The sequence below is a fragment of the Thamnophis sirtalis genome, unplaced genomic scaffold (assembly GCF_051295495.1).
Source record: "Thamnophis sirtalis isolate CommonGarterSnake01/CBP01778 unplaced genomic scaffold, rThaSir2_p1.2 scaffold_1, whole genome shotgun sequence".
Classification (NCBI taxonomy): Eukaryota; Metazoa; Chordata; class Lepidosauria; order Squamata; family Natricidae; genus Thamnophis; species Thamnophis sirtalis.
Genome location: NW_028261381.1, coordinates 44,848,399 through 44,868,772, shown reverse-complemented (window position 1 = coordinate 44,868,772; position 20,374 = coordinate 44,848,399). Strand labels below are relative to the sequence as shown.

Sequence of the window (20,374 nt, the reverse complement as noted above, 5' to 3'; positions counted from 1 at the left end):
TGGGGGCTGGATCCAGCCCACGGGGTGCTTGGATCTGGCTCGCAGGGCTGCCCTGGAAACAGTGAAGGACTGGCTTGTGGTGCCTCTGCAAGCTAAAATGTAGCCCGGGTGGGCCGCATGAGGCCCTCCAGAGCTCCATTTTCACTGGCAGAGGATTACAGGAGACTGTTGCACCTGAAAACAGACCTCGGGAGCCCGTTTTCTCTGGCAGAGCACTTGGGCCACCACAGTGATGTCAACACAAGTGATGTCAAGGTGGCCATGCCCACTTTGGCCACACCCACTCCGGCCCCTGAGGTCAAACACAACCCTGATGCAGCCCTCTATAAAATCGAGTTTGATACCCCTGGTTTAAAGGATAAAAGGATTTGTTAATCCAGTATAGGAGAATTCAAAACAATAGTATTTTTCTACACGAAGGACTTTTATAATTAATTTTAAGATCTTATTTTAAATACATCTACATTTTTAACTGTAACTTTCCAAAATCAACATTCTAATCATATTTTGTAAAAATAAAAAGACATTTTTAAAACATCCTTAAACTGATATTTAAAACTTTCTGTCTCTAAGGATCGAAGGAAATTCCTCCAGTGAATGCTATAAAACTTGTTGATCCAAAGATTCCTAAAAGTCTGAAAACAAATAAAGAACTAATTTCAAAGTGATTAAGAATGCGACTCAATGAACTGTGTGTCCATGTAGGCTACTTTACAGCTGTGAGGTTGGTTCCTTTTGACTTTCAGGTACTCAACTTACAAGCTGAACACAAAAACCTAGGTTCTACGGTCTACTCATCACTCATCAGGAGCAACTGTCTGGAGTACATGTGGCTAATCTTACAATCTCTCCTTTATCTGGAGAGGTTTCACCAGTCAGAATTTGGCCGCTGACTGCTGCTGTAATGCCAATATCCCTACTTCTTTAGCAACATATAGTTTGCCATGAGTCCTGAATGAAAGTCAGCATTATGCATTTATTGACAAAGTACCTAGTTGCTTCTGCCTTGCTGGCTTTCCCAATCGTCATATATCTTATGATGAATTCTAAATTCATGTTACTGCTATTATTAACCATGTAGGGTCTGCAATATCAGTTCACCATACTCTAATTCAATAATCCTCACTTAAAACAACAATAACCCTGCTTTTGGGGGAAACAAAGAGAACTCCTGCTGTCATCTGTTATTTTTGTAAATTAATCTAACCATGAATCTAGAAGAAAATCTAATTAAAACTGAAGTCAGAGGACCACATATGTCCCCAAAACAACCCCAGAGCTCCTTCAAACATTATGGAAGATGTTGAAAATCATTACATACACTGACAGTAATTACATTACTTACAATTTAATTGTATTTAATTCTAATTACATATTTATTATGTAATTAGATTTATGAATCAATTTTTAATCCGCAAATTGTAGCCCTGGAATGTTATTTGAAGGTTAATGATCTTGACCTAAAAGAAATTTAATTTACCTTTCTAAAAAGTTATTTCATATATAATACCACATACTGATCCCTCCTCCCATTATGTCACACACAATATTCATGTTTCAGTTTCATTCTAATCTAAGACATACTATAGTTACTAGTATGCATCTACTATGCATCTACTCCAAACAATACCTGAACTTTTTACCACGGCAAACTCTTTCAAAGAGACTGAAAGAAGCTACCTGCTCTTTTCCTAAACACAACCAAGTTTTACATTAGCTACACTCAGAAGTCGGTGTCATATACTGTAACAACCAGTTCACCCAACAACAGAAATGTGAGCGCGCGCACCATCCGTGCATGCGTGCGGCATTGCAAAACACGGGAATTCACTCGTGCACACCATCCACGCATGCAACACAGTGATATAGGACAGGATTGTGCCCAGGCGGATGGGCAGGCCCACCCGCAGGTCACAACTACTGGTTCACCCAAACTGGTCCAAACCAGCAGCAGCCCACCACTGGTTACACTGTTTTTGAAGGAGAAATTCAGAATGAAATAATCAACAATGTCACAAAATATGTAATTTACCGTAACTGTAATTTGGGACCAAATGTCTAATCAGAAGCAACAGTGCCAATTTTGGAAACTGCTAAATAGGAAACATCTTTCATTGTGGCTACCTAATCAATGTGTGGCTCCTACTGCCTGTTCCTAGAAAACATATATTTAATGTTTTATCACCTTGTAAGCAACATCACTCTGGCTGATAGGGCAGAAGGAACAAGACCTCAACCTTCTGCATTGGGCAATATCTGCCTGAAACTTCTAAATGGAGTTCTGCATGAACTCTGGTAGTCAGAAGCCACACTGGAGTGGAGAAACTGATTTCAAAACCACATAAGGGGATTTCATTCTATTAAGAGTTTTAAAATGTTATAGTCATGACTGTTAAAAAATATCAAATTCAAAAAGCATTCCTAAATCTTTAAAAATTGGCAGGGTTCATTTCTTTATCAGAGGTACTCTGCCTGAAAATGTCACTACTTTTATTTAAATATATATACATATACATATATGTTGTATTTGTGCTGATAAATAAATAAAGGGAGACTAGTATAGATCTATTTCAAGCTATTTAGCTCTCATCAGCTAGCCATACCCTTACTGGGATTTGAACCTGGGCTATATTACATACTAGGCAGATATCTTAGCCATTAGGCCACAGGCTCTTATCCGTTATCAGCAAAGCCAGGTTGAAAGGTATCTATTAGATTTTTATTTTTTTTAACAACCCCCGGTATGCCCAAATATGGGAGGAAGATCACTACTTCCATTCTCTGTCCTTCAGCTCGTCACAAGAGACCATCCAGGCAGAAACCCAATATTTTTACTGTTGCCTTTTTGTTACATTTTCTTGTATTTGTGCTGATAAATAAATAAAGGGAGACTAGTATAGATCTATTTCAAGCTATTTAGCTCTCATCAGCTAGCCATACCCTTACTGGGATTTGAACCTGGGCTATATTACATACTAGGCAGATATCTTAGCCATTAGGCCTAATGGAAAGAAAAAATATGAAAAGATTGTAATTATTTATTGTTTTTCCTATAAGTGAAGAGAAAATATAGGCAGCTGTTGCTTTTATGAATCAAGATGACACGTTAGAGCTTATTGGCATGGAAATTACCATCCCTACACACTCACCACAACTTTACATTTTCTGAAAACATACGTTGAGTTTAAAAGCATTTTGCTTGCATTACTTTTTTGTGCATATTCTATATACTATGGGGGAACCAATGTCATCAACAACCCCCAATTTGATATAATAAAGTTTCATGCAGGGGAGATATCTTCACCCAGCTATCTGTCTTCTTTATTTCTTTTCTGAAAATCTCTACTGATTTTTCTTATAGAAAAATAAGGCAAAATTGCAAACTTTACTCTGTTGATTTCTTCATCAGATAAAGGGGATGTGAGGCAGGAAGGCTGCAAAATCATTTTGGACCTAGTTTCCGTCCTAACTTGGTTAAGCTCTTACTGGCCAAAGTCATTCTTCATCGTTCAATTCCATATCCTTCCTTCCTCTGAATCTCTCATTCTTTCTGCTTTCTTTCTTTCATTTTTGCCAGGACTATCTACTTAGAGGAGTGGGAGAAACCATGTACTGTAGGATCTGTAATATTCGGAATTAGTTTCTTAGTTTGCACTGGGGATTTTGCTACAAAAAAATTCAGGGCATAAGAGGGTGAAGTCAGAAAGTGGGAGGAAAGGGCCTGGTAGAGTTTCCAGTTTCAATCTTGTAACTCTGCTGCAAGATACCCATTTGGTATTTCTACCAATGCAGTAAATCTTTTGTTCATTATTGAATAGTAGTGGCTCTGTCCTCAATCTTTTCCAAGTCTGAAATTAGTGCTGAAACTAAAAAAAGATGTGATATTCAGAGAGGTATATAAACATTATACTTCACACTACAGACATTATTATATGATATTGTTCCAGGAAAAATGCTGAGTTAAAATAATGTGCAGGAACTCTGATGGAATAATTTTTCTTTTTCTTCATTACCCAGTTATAAGCTGAGTAAGCAATGTGTGTCCAGGCTCCAAATACTTTTGATGGCACTAGAAGCACTTCTTGTTTATTCATTATATCTGAATTCAGTCATATCTACCTGGGAAGAAAATCCCAAATAACTTAGGGGCAGTTACTTCGGAGTAATGATGCATAAGATTCTATTATTAAGCACTGTTCTCAATTGCCATCTCTGCCCTTCTTCTGCAGCTCAGACTAGAACCTACTTTATTACGCTGGCATATACGCTGCCTCAGATTTATGCCTTTCGGCATCTTTTTGGAGAGAATAAAATTTATGACTTAAATCAACAAAATTCAATCACAAGTATCACTTGGAGCTGATACTATATCATATATAAACTTCTGAAATTTTAAACAAGGTTTTTTTTTAAAGTACAGGCAATCCTTGACTTAATTGTTGATTTAATGATTGCAGTTACAGCACCACTGAAAAAAGTGACTTATAACTGTTTTTCACACTTATGATTGTTGAATCATCCCCCATGGTTATGTGAGCAAAATTCGGACCTTAGCAACTGACTCATATTTATGACAGCTGCAGCGTCCCAGGATCATGTGATCACCTTTTGCGACCTTCTGACAGGCAAAGTCAATGGGGAAGCCAGATTCATTTAACAACCGTGATACTAACTTAAAAACTACAGTGATTCACTTGACATCTATGACAAGAAAAGTTGTAAAATGGGGCAAAATTCACTGAACAACTGTCTCCCTTAGCAAGAAATTTTGGGCTCAGTTGTGTTCTTAAGTGTAAGAATTGAATTGAATTGAATAGGTTTATTTATAGGCCGCCCTTTTCCCTGAGGGGACTCAGGGCGGCTAACAACTCATAGGGAGGGGAATACAGACAATAACATATAACATTACATATAATTAAAAAGTAAACAACATTCATCCAACATTCGGGTGGGGGCAGATCAATCTCTACCCCCAGGCCTGGCAGGATAGCCAGTTCTTGAGGGCTGCGCGGAAGGTCTGAAGGGTGGTGAGGGTACGGATCCCCACGGGGAGCTCGTTCCAGAGGGTCGGAGCTGCCACTGAAAAGGCTCTCCTCCGCGTAGTGGCCAGCCGGCACTGGCTGGCAGATGGCACTCGGAGGAGGCCTAATCTATGAGATCTAATCGGTCTCGAGGAGGTAATCGGCAGGAGGTGGTCTCCCAAGTACCCAGATCCACTACCATGGAGGGCTTTATAGGTGGTAAGAAGCACCTTGAAGCGCACACGGAGATCAACAGGTAGCCAGTGCAGCTTGCGGAGGATAGGTGTTATGTGGGTGAACCGAGGTGCACCCACAATCACTCGCGCGGCCGCATTCTGGACTAGCTGAAGTCGCCGGATGCTCTTCAAGGGCAGCCCCATGTAGAGCACGTTGCAGTATTCCAGCCTAGAGGTCACGAGGGCGCGAGTGACTGTTGTGAGTGCCTCCCGATTCAGGTAGGGTCGCAACTGGCGCACCAGGCGAACCTGGGCGAATGCCCCCCTGGTCACAGCCGACAGGAGAAATACGAGGTCGAGCGTGTGACCCGCTGAGTGGGTAGGGCCCCGAATTATCTGGGTCAAGCCCATGGCTGTCATGGAAGCCATGAACTCCCGCGCCCCATCAGAGTGTTTACCGAGCGTAGGCAAGTTGAAGTCCCCCAGGACCATAAGCCTGGGGAACTCAACTGCCAGCTCGGCTACCGACTCGAGGAGCGAGGGGAGGGCTGTTGCAATGCAGTTGGGAGGCAGGTACGTTAACAGCAGGCCCACTTGACCCTTGAGGTCCAACTTCAGCAGCAGGGACTCACACCCGACAAGCTCCGGAGCAGGGATCCTACGAGGAACAAAAGACTCCCGAATAACAATAGCCACACCCCCACCCCTTCCCTGGGCTCTCAGCTGGTGAAGCACCTGAAATCCTTCTGGGCACATTTCTACGAGGGGGACTCCTCCCTCCGGGCCCAGCCAGGTTTCAGTAATACACGCCAGGTCTGCCCCCTCGTCTAAAATTAAGTCCCGGACGAGGGGAGCTTTGTGGACAACAGACCTGGCGTTTAGCGACAACAGCCGGAGACCAGGGTCCTTGTTACTCGCGCCATCTGGTCTCGGAGTGGGACTCATAGGGCCAGAAGGAGGGATCTCTATTACGTAGCGATCCCTCCTTCCCCGGTAATGGCCAGCCCTAAAGTCCCCGCCATATCTGCCCCTCCCCGTTACGACCATAATGCTCCGACCCACTCCCGTGTCTGTGGTCCCCCCACCCACACCTATAGCTCCCGCATTCCATGCCAGGCCCTCCGAATCAGACACACTCATTCGTTCGCTCAATCAATCCCCACGTGATAGTTAAAACACAGAATACAGCAAATATAGGGCAATAAAAGTGGGCACATTCACACAGTCATACACATCTACCAGACATATCCCAAACACAGAAAGAAAGAAGACAAGAGAAGAAAAAGAATAGAAGAAAATTGCGCTAAAATTAGAATTAAGGTGCGAAGCCTGCCAAGGCTTGATAGGTCTTAATGTTCACGATGGCTGAAGTCCAGCTATAACCCGGGCGGGGTATTCGGGGGGGTAAGTTGGGTCCTCCTCTTAACGGCCAAAAGGTCCAAGATAATTGGGAGCAACAGGTGACTTTTCTATAAATTGTATTCCAGATAGAGCCCCCAAGACAATGATGGAAAGTAATAGTCAGAAACAGCTGTACCAGCAGGCCGAAAGGTCCAAAGTCCACAGTTAGAGGTGGCCAGATGATAGGGTGCCTCAATAGGGGAATACCAGATGACCAACAAAAGGGGACCAGGGGAGAGTCAGATGGTAAAGGTGACCAAATAAAGGGAGTAATCTCCATAGTCGTTAGGATGGTATGAAAGAGGGGTAGATACCTGGGGGGGGGGCCGTAATGGCGGCACCAAAGCCTGCTAAACAATCCCCTCTGTTGGTATCCAAGGCTGCTACCCTCTCTCTGACACGGCAGTTCCCACTTTAACTCCCAGTTCAATTCAGACCTTAACAGGTAAGCTTGTAGAAAGTCCAGGGGCTCCTTCAGGCTCCTCTCCGTCATAGACAGCAAAACCGAAAGCTTGGAAAAGGCCAGGGAAAGGCTGAGATGTATCCTGATCGTCGCCAGCTGGTAAGGCGGTGGGGGGGGGCCTCTAGGAGGAACGCCGCGGCAGCGGCAGGCAAAACAAATGCCGCCAGCCACCCAAGCTCCTCAGTGCCGTCCGCTTTCAGCCACCCCCTCTCTAGCACCACTGTCCACCAAAAATCCAATTTCGGGGCCTCTCCCAGTCGAAAACTTTGTAGCAGAGTCAAAAGACGCTGGGCGCGTTGGAAACCGCCAGGGAGAAGCGCCGTCAGCGTGCCGCCATTTCCTCTGTCGTTGGGAGGTCGGAGGACTACCAGGGGCGATCGTGCAGCCCAGGGGCCGTTCAGAGAGCCGTAACCCTCCGGCAGCCACCTATTCATAGCCCCCGAATCCCCCTCTATCTTTGGGATTCCCTCTCGCACCTGTTCCGACTAGGCTCGGTGATGTTTCCTGTATTTTTCCGTCCACCTAGCCGGAGCAGAGACGGGCTAGCAGCCATTCGTGATTCGCACATGCGCAGAGTCTGCCTATATGTACAGTATCTTACATTTATATTTTTTGGCCTCATATTTTAGTCCTTCCATATTTTGGGAATGCCCACATTTAGAAGATCATAGTGATATTTTAATTCCCAGAAATATGTCTTATAGCACTTAGGCTTATATATTACTTCATAGTCCTTTACAGCCCTCTCTAAGCAGTTTACAGAGTTAGCATATTGCCCCAACACAATCTGGGTTCTCATTTTACTGACCTTGGAAGGATAGAAGTCTGAGTCAATGTGAGCTAGTGAGAATTGAACTGCCGAACTGCTGATAGCTGGCAGCCAGCAGAAGTCGCCTGCAGTACTGCATTCTAACCACTATGCCAACATGATGCAAGCAGAAAAAGCTTAGATTATATTTTTTAGAGTAGAGATGGGCAATCAACTACTGCCTGCATGGAAAATAAAGGCAGAAATGAAACTGGAAGGATGAAAACTACTTTAATTTCTGCCCTTAAAAAACTGCTCCGATCTGAAATCACACTGTGAAAACTCAAGCACCTCAGTCTATTTTTAGAAGATTTTAGGTTTTTTTCTGGGTGAAAATAGGAAAGATTTGTCTCTATGATGCTTCATACTCCCACAATTAACAAAACAAAAAGGGAAAGGAAAGGACACTTAAACGAGGCTTTACAACTGATGTTGTGCTCCTTCCAATTATGTCATCATTTGTCATAAACTTATTTATTTGACTTTATTAGCTTTTGATAATATAATCTTTGGGGCCTTTAGGAGGTAGACGAGGTTGTGGGTTGGAAGCCACAATCATTTCCAGGCCAAAAAGATTATCCATATATGTATTTTCTTCAGCTGCCTCTCAATTATCATTGATGTAGCTGCTAGGTTTTGAAATATAAGTCGATTTTTATTGTGCTGGCTGGGAATTTTTTGAGGTAAAGTCTTTACATATCTGGAGAGCATCAAGCCTAGCCTAGCTTTAAAAGATTTTATTGTATAATTTAACACTAGTGCCACATCTGATGTTTAAGATCAAATTCAATTTAGATTTATCCAGATTTACCAATGTAAGATGTCAATTTTCAAAGTACCCTTAGGCACTTCCATCTAATTTCTGCTTCTCAATATTTCTTCAACAATGAAATATTACATGAATCAAATGTTTCCAGTACCCTATAACTCTTGTTTATATTTTTCTTGCATATTTATTTGCAAATATAAATATTTTACCTTCCAATCAACATTCAAAGTCATTGAATGTCTGGAAGTTATAATTATGAAGCAGAAGTATGCAAATTAATTATTGCAACTGAAAGTGTACACTTATTGAATTCAAATCTAATAGCAAGCTGATTTACATCCCTTCCATTTTAACTTGAAATTTATTCATTTTTAATTTTAAAAAACTGGGCATTTTATATCAAACCTTCCTAAAAAAGGCATTTTATACATTCATAATGGAACTTCAAAGCTTTTTAATTAATATATTTTTATTGAGCTACATTTTTACAATTGTCTTCATATTTCAGATGGAAATATGTTATGAAGAGGGCTAAAGGGTGTGGTGCAGTGGTGGGTTCCTACTGGTTCGGCTAAACCGGTACTAGTTTGGCGGCTTCGGTCGCTGGAACTAACAGCGACCCAGGCCTGCCATGCCCCTAAACAGGTCTCCGCGCAGCTCCATAGGTGGCGCCATCTTTTTTTCATTTCTGTGCATGCGCAGAACATTTTTATTACACTGCGCATGCACGCACAGCACGCATCCAGTGCACACATGCATGGCACACACACAAGTGAACCGTCAGTAGTGCCTGCCGGAATCCACCCTGGTGTGGGGGGGTTCAATTTAATAGGAAAATATAGATCAGAACAACAATAAATTGTTTTTGCCAGGATAACACCGTAGCTAAGTATTCATAGATTGCAAATGTTATCTATGACAAGACAAGCGACTTCTTTTCTCTTTTTTTTGTCAAATATTTATTTTATTTTATTTCTTTAAAAAGTGTTCGTTATTACCGGAGAAACCAGCCTGCTCGGCGCCATTTTAAAAGCCTCTAAGTAAATAATTTTTTGGAGGAGAAAAAGAAAAGAAGCTAAAATGTTGATAAACAATTATTGTCCACGCAAACGGATTCAGCTCGTGATAAGATTAAATCAAACAAAACTTTGAACTGAGTGGGGGAGACCTACTTTGTCCCACACAAGGCAGTTTGAAGTTCCCAGCATGGACAGCCGTTCTGCCTTGGGCTAGCCCCCCTTCCCTGCAAGCACAAAAGCTGCAAAAATCGAAGAGCATTTGCCAGCAAAACAATTTCTTCTTTCCTTCTTGCCTGAAGGATAAGAAAACCTGATAAGACGTCAGATGGAAGATCCTCTAAACAGGTACGTAGCCAGGAATTCGGAGGCAGCTATTTTTTGCTGCCACCACCAGCAGGCTCCTCCCAGGAAGTCAAGACAAGCGACTTCTACTAGACCCATAGCCAGACTTGAGAAGAATACTGGAACAGCAGAGAAAAGTTGAATAACACAGATAGAAAGCAATTTCTCTGTTTTTCTCTGTTTTAACTCCCAATTCCTTTCATTTGGATATCTTTCTGTAACCTGGCCTACATTCCCAAATTCTAATTGCAATAGTTTTTTTTTTGCCTTTGCTGGCAAAACCAGCAAAAGTCAACTTTATTTTCATTTTTTTCTGCACACTCATTTTGCTTTTCTGGAAAAAAAATCAGAGGGTTGGATTGTGAAAGCAGAGTTTTTATATTAGGAAAGGTCTATAGGAAAGTCAAAAGGAAAGGGGAAAATAACTTCAGTTTTGCAAAGAAATGCTTCTGGATATATTAGATACTGAGACATTTTAATTTTTAGTGTTTTCCACCCTGAGGGCAATAAGTAACCGTGGGAGTGGGCATAAGATACACCTGATACCAAATGTGTTTTGTTTTCAATGCCAGGGAAAGATGTTTTTATTTTTCTAGGCATTTAAATCAATATCAGCACTGTGGTAAAATGTTGCTGCTTAGAAACATTTTATTCCAGCTGCTGATTTTATTGTTTCAGTATTATTTTAATTATTGGGTTTTTAATGTATGTTTTAATTGTTCCAGAACATTTTTTTGCCTGCTTATTTATTTACTAAATGTCTATGGCCATCCAACTATCGAAAACAAAATGTTATGCAGCAAACAACATATGAACATCCATTTTAAAAAGCCAAACAAAATCCAAATTGACACATTCACACAATCAGAGTTCAAGTTAATTAACATCCTTGTCTCAACATCCAAGGGAAAGGAGCTTATCTTCACAGCCTTCTGAAAGGCCAGAAGAAAAGTAGCTATCTGTATATCTCATGTTTCATAAGGCAGGTCATGACAGTGAAGGCATGCTTCCTAAGGTGAGCCAGTTGACACTGCTTCACCCAGAGGGCCTGGAGATTCTGCCAAGCCTGGTGAGATGAGTAGAAACCAATAGTGATAGATGGTCCCAAAGTTAACCTAGCCTAAAGCCATTAAAGGGCTTGAATTATACCTAGAAGCCTTTTGATAGTGAATAGAACTCATATTGCAGCTGTTATCAATGATTGTAATATCACTCTCTGTATCACTGCACTCTGGACCAGCTGCAGTTTCTAGATGTTCTTCAAGAGAAGTCCCTTATAGGATATGTTGAATAGTCCAAGTGGAAGATGACAAAAGGTGTGAATGACTTTAAGCTGTACCTTCTGACCTGAAAATAAGTGTCAATGGCACACATAATGTGAAGGTTCTCTTGGCCATGGCTGCCATTTACTCCTTGAGTAAGAAGTGTGAATCAAGAAGCACTCACGGATTACATATTTGGGGAAATGTTACCTCCATGCCCAATTAATTATAGAAAACTACTACATGCTGGAGGCCCCAAAAGTATAATTGTACAATCTAGTCAGGATTTAGCCAAAACCAATTCCTCCTTACAGAGACTCCTAGAGCCTCCAGGAACTGGGAGAGAACTTCAACAGTATTACTGTTGAAACCTGTAGGACAACCTGTAGAGATGTACAGTGCAGTTATCATGCTATGCTGAAGAATAACCTCAGTCAGCAGTTTCATGTAGAAGTTTAAAACAAGTGGGGAGAGAACTGAATCCTAAAGTAGTGTAAGTAGCATAAATAACTATTACATGGACAAAAGTTCAATGTTGCTATACTAAAAAACAAACTAACTAATTAACTAGCTAACTAAACAAACAAATAAATAAATGCCATTACATGTTACCTTTAGCTATGAAGGACCAGGCAATATACTATTTAGTGGAAAATGGAAGTTACTCTGCATGTGTTATTAGATTTTTATTGTATTTTTTTGACTGCTCGAAATATTTTTGCCATAATTTGTAGACCATTCTTGTATGTCCACAAACATACAAACAAATATCCCAATTGTTTTTTAACCACAGTACATTAATTTATTGTTTTGGACAGCAAACAAAATGAATTGTGGAGAACTATGTGCTACTAATATCTTGTGGTGTGCAATAGTTGTGAAGGTTTTGTGTACCTCACAATGACACAAAGAGTTTCCACCATGATGTGGTTCATACCATACTTTCCTATTTAAACTTATGGACTGTGCTCATTTTGCAACACTGTTTTAATAATATATTCTAGAGTCAATTCATGTAATCAATAGCTATAGTATTTAAAATAAAAATCTGATCAGGGAATAGTTGTTGGAACATTCCTGAAAACCTCGTGTCTAAATCCATTGTTGTTTATTTTATTTTTGAATATGTCATAAAAACAAATCAGTGCAACTAAGGACAGTCAGTGCCTTTGTGTCAGTATAAAATATTTTATATAAAAGAAATAAGATAAATTACCATGTTTGGAAAAAAGATCTTGACAATTTTACAATAATGCATGTATGTTCTGCTATTCCTCTGATTATTGTTCCATTGACATGTGTACTGCTCAACATTTAAAGTTCATTAGTACCAGTATTTATTCAGGAGACAGGCATATTGATATTGTAATCAGAGCTGTCTTATACATCCCTAAACAATAATTAGGTTTAAGAAAGAAAAGACAAATATGCAGGCAGTGGTCAATAGATCAAAGTGTTTACCGCAAAGAAGAAGCTTTTATGATTACTGAAATATTACCTTGAACACGTTGCACACCATTAAAACAACTTACCATAGTCCCTTGAAATATGGAATTGTTTCATATTTTGTAAACCCCATAATCAAGATAATTATTCTCAATATTATTTTCTCATTTCTTCCTGAATTATTTTTTGTTACCAACTTTATTTTTTTCTTTTGAATATAATACCCTTAACTAGTGGCAAATATAGCTTCAAAGATAATGGCACGATTCATACACACTCTCTCCTACTGATTAAAAGTAAAAGTATTACTACTTTTAAAATGTAGTTCTGCAGCCTACGTTATATCAATTAAGACTATGAGTTTGATAATAAACACATATATCTTTTAAAAAATAATACATCATGCAAAAAATACATAAGTTTGCAGTAAATTGAATGTGTATATATTTATACGTGCATATAAGAAATACAGCTCTACATGTTTTTAGGATAACATGTCACAAAATGATGTCATAGAAGGGACAGTCTTTATGAAATAAGAAAAGGAAGGAAATTGCTACTCATGTAATGTAACTTTACTGGCTATGCACATTACAATCTGCTGCCCACTTAAAAATGTTATTATTTAATCAAAGAGGGCTTTAATTCATTGACCTCATCCATTAATCAATACTACCATTCTGATAACATCATGAAACATTTTCTCAGAATTTTCTGCACAAATATGCACCAACACAAGTACATGCATGAAGGCACTTCATGTCCTTATATAGATATATGCCCGTTGTATTCAGTAGGCTTGCTTGCATACATGCACAAAGCATCTTCAGTGCCCAGACATACTATATGCGCAAATGTAGACTTGACTATATTTTCATAGTATGTACATACACAGACACACACAAAGGAAATGGGAATGAACTTGTAGATTTTACCCAGATGTGAACCTGTATGTAACACAATTTAGTTACATATACAGTATGCATATGCAAAGCATAAAAAAGTAATTATTCAGTGGGGAAGAAAAGGATCGTCTCTATTACCATCTATACTTGCCTTGCATTAAATTAGGATACGTCCAACTGCCTGCAATGTTTTACCTGCCTGTCTTCCCAACTCTCTTCCTCTCTTTTCCAGATGTTTCAGAGAATTCTCATTGCCATGCAAACTCAATGCATGGGGAATGTGTGATAGCTCCAAGCATTTTTCAGAAGCTTAAATGTCATTTTTAATCACATTCTCCATCGATTATTTTTACTGCACTTCTGCCTTAGAGTTTCTAGTTCCATAGCGCGTACACAGACCATTTCCTGAGTCTTCTTTTTCTGAAAAGTATTTTCTGCTTCAATTACTGTACATATGTGACAGCATGTCTCTTATTCAGAAGAGACCATTTTTAGCAACTTTAAAATCAACTGTGTTTACAGTTTTTCATCTTCTAATTATTCTACCAGTTATTAAGAGATTGCAAGTAGGGCTATGAAAATTGTTATTACCTGATATGATTTTAATATGGGCACGTGTTCTTCTCCATTGGGCTCAGATAATCCTTGACTTTGAAGTAAGTTCCTCACTGTTTCTTCCATTCTGGAAAGAGAAGAGGAAGAAAAGAGATATTAATGCAAGCACAGAAGCTATAACATTACTCATTATACAAACAGAATTTAAAATATTTCTTAATAACTATGCTAAAAAGAATATTTCATGTTTCTTTATATATAGGCAAATAAATATAACCAAGAAATAATTCAATATAGCTTTATTGCCTATGCTTATTAATCTTAACTTAAGACTTCTGCAGATTTGGGGAGGGAGGGAAGATTCTAGTGATAGTGAAAATCTGAAAAACATGCTATTTGAGTACAAGTTAAAGCTTAATTTATTAAACTCTCATTTAATGGAATTCAAATACAAGTTTCCACCTGGACATTTTGCAAATTAATGGACTATTCATACAAATTAAGTTGTTTGTTCAGTAATGTACTTTAGCATTCAATATAATTTTCTACAAAATTTTTACACTTTGACAAAGAGCTAAGGTCATCAGAACTATCTTACTTTATCTGATTACTAATAATTTATTCTACCCCCGTATTTAAAGAAAGATGAACCTAGGAACTCACAAGCAGAATAAAAAAGCAAACCATTGTTACGTTCCTTTGGAATTATACAAAATAGTCCACCAATCCAGTCGGGATTCATTACAGTTTTTTTCTTTCTTTCATTATAATAGCAGAGTTTATTTAGTCTTTTATGGTAAGGTCAGCATTTATGCTGTTTCCTAAGGAAGCTTTCCAAGAATTTCATTGTATTCAGATGTCTAGTTACAACTGTTACTTTTAGTATGATTATTGATTTGATATGCCTGCTTTCCATTTATCAAGAGGTATTTATCACAATCATTCCATCTTCTGACCAAATGTGAACAAACCACCAAGTGTAATGTTCAACTAAAAGGTCTTATTTTTTTCTGCAGCGGATTAGAATAACTTCATTTTGACATTGATCTTAATCTTTTTTCAATTTTTTTTTCTTGTGAACCTGTGATTTCACAAACTTGCCTTAAATCCACTTTCATGGTTAAATCTTCAGCACACTAAAAAGGGTAAAAAGAGAAAACAGCAGCAGCCACCACCATAATCATCTTGCCCAAGTGGTTGATGGGCTGTCCTGCTGAGTCACCATTTATATGAATCAATACATTCATATGTGTGTGAATCAATAATTCACAGAGGTGGTAGCAGCTACAAAAAAAGTGGCATTGACATTGTGGAAATCTAAATAGTTGCATGCATAATAATCATTAAGGAACAATTATTTCACATAAAAGATGTCTCTATACAAGTAAAAAAAACAGTAAATGGTCACACACATTACTGAAATGAATAATTTCATGAAAAATGAAAAATAGGTTCAACCCTTCCTTTCCCTTTATTTCCAATAATCTAAACAAGAAGCAAGATTTAGCTCTCTAAAAGAAAATATTTGAATTTTAATCAATATTAGGTACACATGAAATATTCAAAACACATTCATACACAGAAACACATAGATGCACCAGTGCAAGTGTTTAACTCTCAGAGGAGTGCATCATGTATGTATGTATGTATGGATTTATATATGTATATATGTATTTAAAACATATTTGTAGCCACCCATCTTTCTGAGTGCCCCCCAATCTAAGATTAAAAAAATATGAAATCATATTACAGCTATAAAACTCAACAGATATTAAACAAAACAACAAAAAGCTGACACCAAATCTGTTCTAATATTTGATTATCTAATCTTCTTCCAACTGGGGGTGGGGGGGAGCCATGTGTCCAAAGCCTTACAAGAGGCTAAAAGGGTGGAGGCCTGCTGATCTTCACGGGGACAGAGAGTCCCAGAGGGCAGGGGCTGCCACGGAAAAGGCACCCTTCCTAGCTTTCATCAGAAGGCAATATTTAGCGGAATGAATTAGGAGCGTGCCCACCCTATCTGACTTGGTAGGATGGGTAGATGTCCTCAGGGAAAGGTGGTCCTTCAGATAGGCTGGCACTGTGTCATATAAGGGCTTTAAAGGTGATGACCAGCACCTGGAATTGCACCTAAAGAAGTTGGAAGCCAGTGCAGCTAATACAACAGAAGTGCCCCCATTACTGCATTCTACAGCATTCTGGGCCAGTTGAAATTTCTGGGTGATCTTTCCTTTTAGTCAGTGGAAAAATATGATGGTGTTACATTTTTAAAAAAGTCATCCAGAAACTAATTTTCTACTGTATATATTCTGCTGGGTGACGCCTCAGACTACTTCTTTCATTGTTAAATGTGGGAAACAGCTTTTTTAGAGACATATGAAAATATACCATGTAGTAAACTCATCCCAATACTGTTTTAACTGTTATAGTGTTATAGTGGAAAATTAAACTGTTATAGTGGAAATGCTAAACAAGCATTTATTGCTGTCAGTTTTTTAGGAAAAAATGTATTTTGAAAATAGTGATTTTGCAGTGAATTAAATTGTTAGTCTGAAATTTGTAAGATATTATCCTTGTCTAGGCATACAGACATAAAATAAAATAATTTTGTTAACATGCTAATTGTGTTTTGTAGTAGACCTGTACTGGGGAAAGGGACACAGGAAGCTGCATTATTTAAGGTTTGTCCATCCAACTCAATATTATCTGCATAGAAAAATAGACTAAGAGTTACTATTATTGGCTGCATACACTCATCCAGATTTTGAGATTGGATTTGGCATTTGTCTCTAACTATCAAGTCCAATAACCTGTGATAAGTAGATCTTATTTAATGGTATTAAAGGTATTATTGCAGGATGCAAACTGTTCCTAGTAAAGCTTCATTCTGTAATTGACTGGTGGTGATTTTGTCAATGCCAATGGTGTTCAAGTGGTGTTCCACCCTGCTTTGCATAAAGTGTCTATCACTATGGGTACTATCTTTGCTTACAGTTGCTATAGTTGTTCTGCTCATACTCGCAGGTTTTTCTATTTTGTGATTTTTTCCAGTTCTTTATCATCTATTCTGCTCTCTCCAGGTACTGCCACATCCACTGTCCAGACTTCTTTTTTCTTGCTGACAATTGTTATGTGGCAGGTGGTTGTCTGCTTGAAGTTCTAGAGCACTGTGGTCTGTGCGATCTCCTTGAAGCAACTAAGCAGGTGATCCTGTTTCTCTTTGCAGAGGTGGCACTTGCTGTCTGTTGCTGTCTTCTCAATTCTGGCTTTGTATGTTTGGTCTTGTGCAGCCAGAATTAGCCCGTGTCTCTTTATTCAACTTTCCTGCTCTTAGCTATTCTCAAGCCTTATTATCTCTTCTTGTTGTGGGGGTTATGGTGATTTGTTGCAGTCTTGTTTAGACTGGAATTGGCATTTTTATCTACCTATCAAGTTCTTTCCAAGAACCTGGAAAAGGTTTTAAACATGGAAGAACTGGAAGAAGAACCTGGAAGAATTTTAAAATCAAGGTAGATTTTCCAGTAACCAGATTCACACAGCTAAAGTTAAGAGGTTGGGGATATGTGTCTGATAACACACCTGACCTCAATCTTTAAGTTACACCAATGAATAATATTTCAGCAATGCCTTTACCTCACATGAACCAAAAAATAGCCACTAACATTTTTGAAATAGAGATATAAGCAAAGGCAACTACAGAGGAAAAGCCACCAGATCACAAATGTTATTTTCTTCCTTGATTAAACAAATGTAATTTTAATTGTTTTTATATTTTGTATAACAGGTAAACAGAGTATAGAACACTACAGAAAAAAGTATGGCAACTTAACCTTTTACTGATTAAGCACCAATTATTACTAGCAAACAGTTGTTGTATATTTTCAAAGCATGCAGTCATGTGAACAATTGCAATTTTCAAATCAAGCAATTAAGATAATGGTCAAATTAAAAATGTATACAACGTAATCAGCTTGAAACAATTTTAATGAGTTCTCCTCCTTCTTGTACTAAATCAGTTGAAAGAAAACATTTTTACTACATTAGTAAAGAATAAAAGTCCATCAATGATCATCTGCGTGCCACCTACACTGTGTTTTCCATTGGCCCCGAAAGATTTTAAATTATAAATGCACAGTTGAAGAAGTAATGAACAATACAGTTTCCTAGTCTACTTGATAACCTACTAATAACCTAATCTACTCTTGGAAGGGAGTCAAGATCATTAGTCTAACATTTTGATGTGATCTGATTATTATTTTAGCTGCTTTCTTTAACTGGGATTTAGATGAATTAAATTATTTAGATCACCAATTTATTATTTATTATTAATTATTAAACTAGTTGAAGTATTTAGGTTATTTGTGAAACACTGTTCTAAGGAGACAAAGTATTAAGTGAAATAATACAAATCAATAATGAATGACATGATTCTATTGACCACACTTCTGTCATTCAGAATTAAGACTAAGGTAGTAAAAGCATAACCAAAATGAATTTAGTTGTAATGATTAAATTCACTCTAAAATTCAGTACTAGGATTAATATCACTTATAAAAGCCTGGATGTCAAAATAAAGGCTATTGAAAATAATGGGAGTTGTGAAGGTGGTTTGGGTATTTCCTCAAAAAACTTGCATTTAGTATCCCTGGCCCCAATCCAATGTCTTTATTACTGTACCATTTCAGTAATCAGCATTAGTTTTACATTTATCTTTAGATGTTAGATAATGAATGTCTAGTCCCTGACTACCCTGGCAATGCAGGAATTATATTATAGCTTCCCAAATCTTTTCCTAAGTGGCCAAATCTTAAAAGCATGAAAAAGAGCAGCAGTGGAGATTCATATTCTCAATTCTGATTCCAGAAAGAAATGTTATCTATTAAGTCTGGATTTTCCAAAACAGCAATGTCCTTTAAATCAAGCAAAAAGATTATTCAGTGTGTGGTACATGTGCATATGTATGTGTACACACACACACACACACACACACACACAGAGAGAGAGAGAGAGAGAGAGAGAGAGAGAGAGAGAGAGAGAGAGAGTTATATAAATACACATAAACACATTTCTATTCTGAAAAGTACCTGAAGAATGGAATATTTATGAAATGAGATAATAAATTGTGTACAGTGCAAGAAAGCAAAACTTAAAAACATAAAATATTTCCAGACGGCAGAATAAAGGAGATGGCCTGAATTAACGATGAACGAGTCAAAGGGAAGGGAAAAAAATATTTTTATGAGGCTATTAAAAAGGTTGTGGCACAGAATCGAATGAAAGATAGGAGTCGCTACTTATTCACAAAAGCATTTCATTTATTAACCGCAAGTTTCCGTACATTTACTCTTCCGAAAGGGTGAGAACAAAGGGCAGAGAATCCAGCAGAGCATGATTTGTACGGAGAGCTAAGGTGAGGGAAGGTTTGGTCTTAATGATAGCCTCTGAATGGGAGCTACACCATCCTTTATTTACTCATGTCTCAACTACTTGCACATAGCATTTATCTTCAACACAGTCAGAAATACATTTTCCAAACATGGTGTAGGTTTTTAGCTATAAAGCTCCCATCGAGCCTAATGGGAGTCCCGTAGCTAAAACCCCATGCTAACCTTTTAAAATGTATTCCAAAGTGTCGAAATAATGTACTATTTGAACATTATCCTCTTAAGCTGGTGTTATGATGTGACTGAAGGGAAACAGGGATTTCTAAGGCCATATTTTGTATCATCGCATGCCTAGCAGGGGTCTCTAAAAATGTTTACCTGAAAATGAGTTTCTTTTTCACTACAAGTGTTTTGCATTATTACATCAGTCGGACAAAACTCTTTATAGCCACTGCATTAATTTTCAAATTACAAACTCTTGCTTTTTTTTCTCTCCAATCAACCTTACAAGGTCTTAGATAATCTGAAGTGGTACTATATGGGCTGTACTTCATAAGCAGAATTGATTTCACTTGACACTCTTCACAGATTATCTAAAGGTTTCCAATACTTTGGGTCAGTTTTATATTTAATAAACATGGGAAGAATAATAACTATTAAGACAAATAGCAACAGCAATAGCACTTAGACATATACCACATTTTTCCTAATATTCGCCGGCTGTCATATACCCTACTGTTTGTCGGTCTTGCTTCTTAGAAAGAAAGCCATGTCATTCCACATATGCAGCAGCTTTCTTTCATAAATTGAAAGTGATTTCATT

General features: G+C 38.3%; 1 protein-coding gene across 5 annotated transcripts in view; it reads right to left on the bottom strand.

Moving 5' to 3' along the window:
* The window catches only part of NCKAP5 (NCK associated protein 5), a 615,409-nt gene that overhangs the window by 245,565 nt on the left and 349,470 nt on the right, over nucleotides 1-20,374 (bottom strand). For all 5 annotated transcript variants that reach the window (XM_014075805.2, XM_087711234.1, XM_014075806.2 and 2 more), the window contains one exon: nucleotides 14,204-14,294. In XM_014075805.2, coding sequence (XP_013931280.2) covers nucleotides 14,204-14,294 — 91 coding nt within the window. The remainder of the gene's footprint in view (nucleotides 1-14,203; nucleotides 14,295-20,374) is intronic.